Below are 4,735 nucleotides of genomic sequence, written 5' to 3' on the forward strand. Positions count from 1 at the left end.
AGCTGAGTTTCCCTGCCAGTCAGTCAGAACTGAAGAAGTCCTTTGGATGAGGGACGAAACGTCTTCCAGTATCTTCAACCAAGTCCAGTTGCCCTTGATTTTAACCTTCGTTGGATAACTATGACCTGGATGACTGAGAATCTTCATAGACATCCTTTATATTTAGACTTTAGATTTTTAGATTTGTATATTTTGTTATAACTTTCTATTATTATTTCTATTCCTTTATGTCTTCACATGCAAAGTGAGCAACTGTAACAAAAGAATTTCCCCTCTGTGATCAGCGTAGCTTCAAATGAACCAGTAGCACAATGTAGTAGCACGGGGTAAGGTTACTGGTAAATGCTGTAAATGCTACATTATAATACACAGAAACACACATTATTTACACTTTATTCCTAAATATTGTTGCTGTTGATATCCTGCAGTTTCTGGATATTTTAACACCAGTTAAATAACTAGATGATCAGCGATAACAAGAAGCATGTTATTAATTTCCTTTTGTTCATAATAACTCTCACTATAAACTATAAAACTATAGAGTCATGGTGGGTAGTCAGCGACCACATGCTGTGGGCTGTTAGTCGCTGCTGTAGCTTAGTGCTCATTGACTTGCTTGGACGTAACAACAAATGATTCCTGTAGCACTAACTGTGCCGTGACAGTAATTGTAAAGTTATGCATTGTGTCCTGCAGACTCACCGCAGACAGAAAAAAGACCATGCAGGAGAGAGAGAAGCCGCTGGTGTAACCAAGATACCCTGCAGAGAGCAAGAAGACAACCTCAGACACCTCGGAGAAAACATCAGGCTCTGTTTCTATGTCAGATTACATACACACATTGTAGAGCAGAGCACATGGTTTATTTCCTGCATGGCTGCAATGAATCCAGACACACAATAAGAAAATTCTGAGCTCCTTCTAAACCCTGAAATAATGAACCAACTGTGAGGAGCTTTCCTCTGAGGAGCTGCTGAGTGGGATCGAGTGGACGTACCCAGGTGTTTCATCAGGGTCAGTGGGAGGATGGTGCAGACAGTGACGATGATGATGAGGTAGTTTCCATTCATGAACCAGTCGCTAGGTGCACAACACAAGATGTTACACACACACACACACAGTAAAGCACTCACTTAAATACTGTAAATCTGCATTCAGAGGCGAGGTCTGTTTTTGTACCAGAGGCAGAAAGTCAAATGTGATGTATTTGCTTTTTAGACAGGTGGGTGCTATGTGAAAGTCATTGTTCTCATTCTTTCCTGTGTCCATTCCCTTTACTTGGTAAAAACAGATTTAAGCAGTCCTTTCTTTTGTACAGTGTAAACATGACAACATGGCGACGCACCATGTTGTTCATGTTTAGATAACAGCAGAAAAGCTGCAGCTTAAACCACTTGCAGTTTCTCATTGCATTGTTGTTGAGGTTTGTTCACTGTGCTGCTTACTGACTTCACATCCTGACAGACTGCCTCTATGTTCAGCTTCAGCTTAATCACGTTTAGAGTCAGATCAGAATGACACATGCTTATTCTCTTTATGTGCTGCAGTGGTTAGCACTGTCACCTCACAGCAAGAAGGTCGTGGGTTCAAACCCCGGTTGCCCCGGCCTTTCTGTGTGGAGTTTGCATGTTCTCCCCGTGTCCGCATGCTCCGGCTGCTCCGGCTTCCTCCCACCATCCAAAGACATGCAGGCCAGGTGTGGATGTGAGTGTGAGTGGTTGTCTGTCTATGTGTGGTCCTGCCATGGACTGGCGACCTGTCCAGGGTGTACCCTGCCTTTCGCCCAAAGTCAGCTGGTATAGGCTCCAGCCCCCCCCCCCCGACCCTGTACGCAGGATAAGCGGTTGACGATTGATGGATGGACTAGGGTACCACATGTAGATTCATCCACCGCTGGAAATAGTCCCCAACAGATGCATTACTAAACCTTTTAAACATGAAACTATATATCTGTGAGGAGTTTTTAAAGATTTACGCATTCAGGAGGAACCAATGGGCTCGAAGCTGAGAGCTACAGACATGAAGTGAGACAGGAAATGAGACAGGAGTGACAGGTTGGTTGTTTGAGTCTCTGTAATGGACACACAACAGATGAAAGTGACACACACTTCAGAGTTATTCTCGTTACTCACTCAGAGCCGTATGTCTGGCCGAGGAAGGCTTGGATGACGAGCGGTAACTCAGATTTGACTATGAACAGGTAGCTGGACATGGCTGAAGAAAGAGTGTGTGTTAGTGCACGTGGACACAGTGATGCTCTAGCACCTGCTCATGTGACGTTTCTACACCTGTCTGCAGGGTCTCACCTCCAATGTTATGCAGCGTTATGATGACAGCTGCTAGAATCTTCCCTGTATGACCAAAAGCTCTGAGGCCAAGCTGCTCGTAGGCACGAATACCTGAAGAACCCAGAGACAAAGGACCCTGTTAGCAAACAGACTGTGGACACTCAGACACCTGTTCAAGACTACCAGCTGAAGAGACAGAGAGGATGGAGCTCTGAGACAATATTTTATAACCAAACAAAAACTTACCCACAACTCCAGCACTGCGCAGCAGCAGATGGACGGAATAAGAGGACAGACAAGCGATACACGTCAGCAGGATCCTGTAAAACACACACAGGTACAGGAGGTCAGCAGTGTCTCAGTAGTTTGTGTATTGCACAGCTTTTGGGAATAATTGAGAAAATCTGCTTTGAAGTCTTGCATCACTGGAGAGGAGCAACCCCCTTGATGTAAATACATCAGTGTCTCCTGCACATTTTAAAGCCCATATTTTTAGACTGACCAAACCACAAAGGGTCAACATGGTGCCGTTTCAAGAAAACACAGGCTTCTTTCTTTGCAGAGTTTGGAGGACATATGTGGAGTAGCCTTGCCCTCCTTTGGTACACCAAACATTACTGGCCTCTTACAGGAAAGGTTCGCAGTTTTTAGTTCAGTTGTCAATACAATCAGTTTAATTATGTTGTATTAATATCACTTATGCTGAGTCTCTACTTGAGTGCTGGAGCTGAACACGGCGATGGAAGTTCTCCCGAGGGGAAGTGAATGAGGATTGAGGGCTTGTTAAACCTCTGCTGAACTCAAACATCTGTACAGTCCCGCTTCACAGAAACATCTGTCAGCTAGCATTAACATCTTTCAGCTTCTGGTCACACCAGACAAAGAGAGAACGTAACAGGAACCTTTAATTTGAAACAGGGAGGACATCTTATTTCTTCTCTCACATGTTTCATACTTTTACTTAAGCTGCTTTTGGAAAGGGGCTCCATTCAGGAGGTCAGTAGTCATAAATCCATCACATGCAGGATGTAAATATTGAACAGATCAATGGGAGTGATACAACTAGAAGTGGCAGCGCCCTCTAGCAGCTGCTGTGATTCTGCTGGGAGCTCAGGAGGAACTTGTTGCTTGTCCGTCATGTTTTGAAGGTAAATGTCTCAACCTGGACTGTAAACCCTGTTTGGTTGTCAGGGGCACACCTTCTGCTCTATAAGGTGGATTTATTCTGATTACTGGGCCGAGTGGATGTATTTCAGGTTTGTGTCAGGTTTTGGTCTATGTGTCTGCCTATTTCCTGTTTTATTTTGAAATTGTCCGTGTCAGTTGTTTGTCCTCTTCTTTGCTCAGTCCTTGTTGTCTTGTGCTTCCTGTCTCTTTATTCACCATCGATGTGGTTTCGGATTGTTATTTCTCATCTGCCTGGCACCCTGGATCTGTCTGTTCCCTTTGACTGTGGATCTTGGACTTAATGTTCCCCTTTTGGATTTATCATTCTTTAGTTGGATATTTTGTTGTTTGGATTATTTTGGGACACGGCCTGCACTTACTGTAAGTTTGCACACGCTGTTTGGTGTTAAATCCATTTTGAAACTCAGCCTATAGGGGCGGCTCAGGAGGTAGAGCTGGTTGCCCGTTAGTCGGAAGGTCGGCGGTTCAATCCCTGCATGTAGAAGTGTCCTTGGGCAAGATACTGAACCCCGATTTGCCCCTGGAGGCTGTTCCGCCAGTGTATGAATGTGTGTGAATGTTACTTTCCGTTTGAGCACTTAGGCTCAGTGTATGAATGTGTATGACTGATGAATGCAGATGTAGTGTAAAAGCACTTTGAGATGCAGATGTAGTGTAAAAGCACTTTGAGTGGTCAAAAAGACTAGAAAGGCGCTATACAAGTACAGAGCATATACAGTGGGGGAAATAAGTATTTGACCCCTTGCTGATTTTGCAGGTTTGCCCACTTACAAAGAATGCAACAATCTACAATTTTAATCATATGTACATTCTAACAGTGAAAGACAGAATCCCAAAGAAAATTCCAGAAAATCACATCATATGAATTTATAAAAATTGATAACCATCTGATGAGGAAAAACAAGTATATGACCCCCTACCAAACAGCAAGTATTCTGGCTCCTACAAGCCAGTTAGTCTTTCTTTAAGACACAGCCCCAATCCCAACCAATTATCTACATCAAATACACCTGCCTCACCTCGTTACCTGTATAAAAGACACCTGTCAACACCCAAACAACCAGCATCCAACATCACCACCATGGGCAAGACCAAAGAGCTTTCTACGGACATCAGGGACAAGATTGTTGATCTGCACAAGGCTGGGATGGGCTACAAGAGAATCGGAAAGCAACTTGGAGAGAAAAGATCAACTGTCGGTGCAGTTATCAGGAAATGGAAGAAGCACCACACCACCGCCAACCTCCCTCGGTCTGGGC

At 44.1% G+C, this 4,735-nt stretch overlaps 1 protein-coding gene across 1 annotated transcript in view; it reads right to left on the reverse strand.

The window, feature by feature from the left end:
* LOC123964212 (sodium-coupled neutral amino acid transporter 3-like) overlaps nucleotides 1-2,608 on the reverse strand; it is a gene marked incomplete at its 5' end in the record, with an annotated part of 7,625 nt that extends 5,017 nt beyond the window's left edge. Inside the window, 5 exon segments of the mRNA XM_046041305.1 lie at nucleotides 703-761; nucleotides 998-1,080; nucleotides 2,133-2,214; nucleotides 2,307-2,399; nucleotides 2,535-2,608. Of these exon segments, the coding sequence (XP_045897261.1) occupies nucleotides 703-761; nucleotides 998-1,080; nucleotides 2,133-2,214; nucleotides 2,307-2,399; nucleotides 2,535-2,608 (391 nt within the window).
* Between the last annotated feature and the right edge of the window lie 2,127 nt (nucleotides 2,609-4,735).

The sequence above is a fragment of the Micropterus dolomieu genome, unplaced genomic scaffold (genome assembly GCF_021292245.1).
Source record: "Micropterus dolomieu isolate WLL.071019.BEF.003 ecotype Adirondacks unplaced genomic scaffold, ASM2129224v1 contig_1177, whole genome shotgun sequence".
Lineage (NCBI taxonomy): Eukaryota > Metazoa > Chordata > Actinopteri > Centrarchiformes > Centrarchidae > Micropterus > Micropterus dolomieu.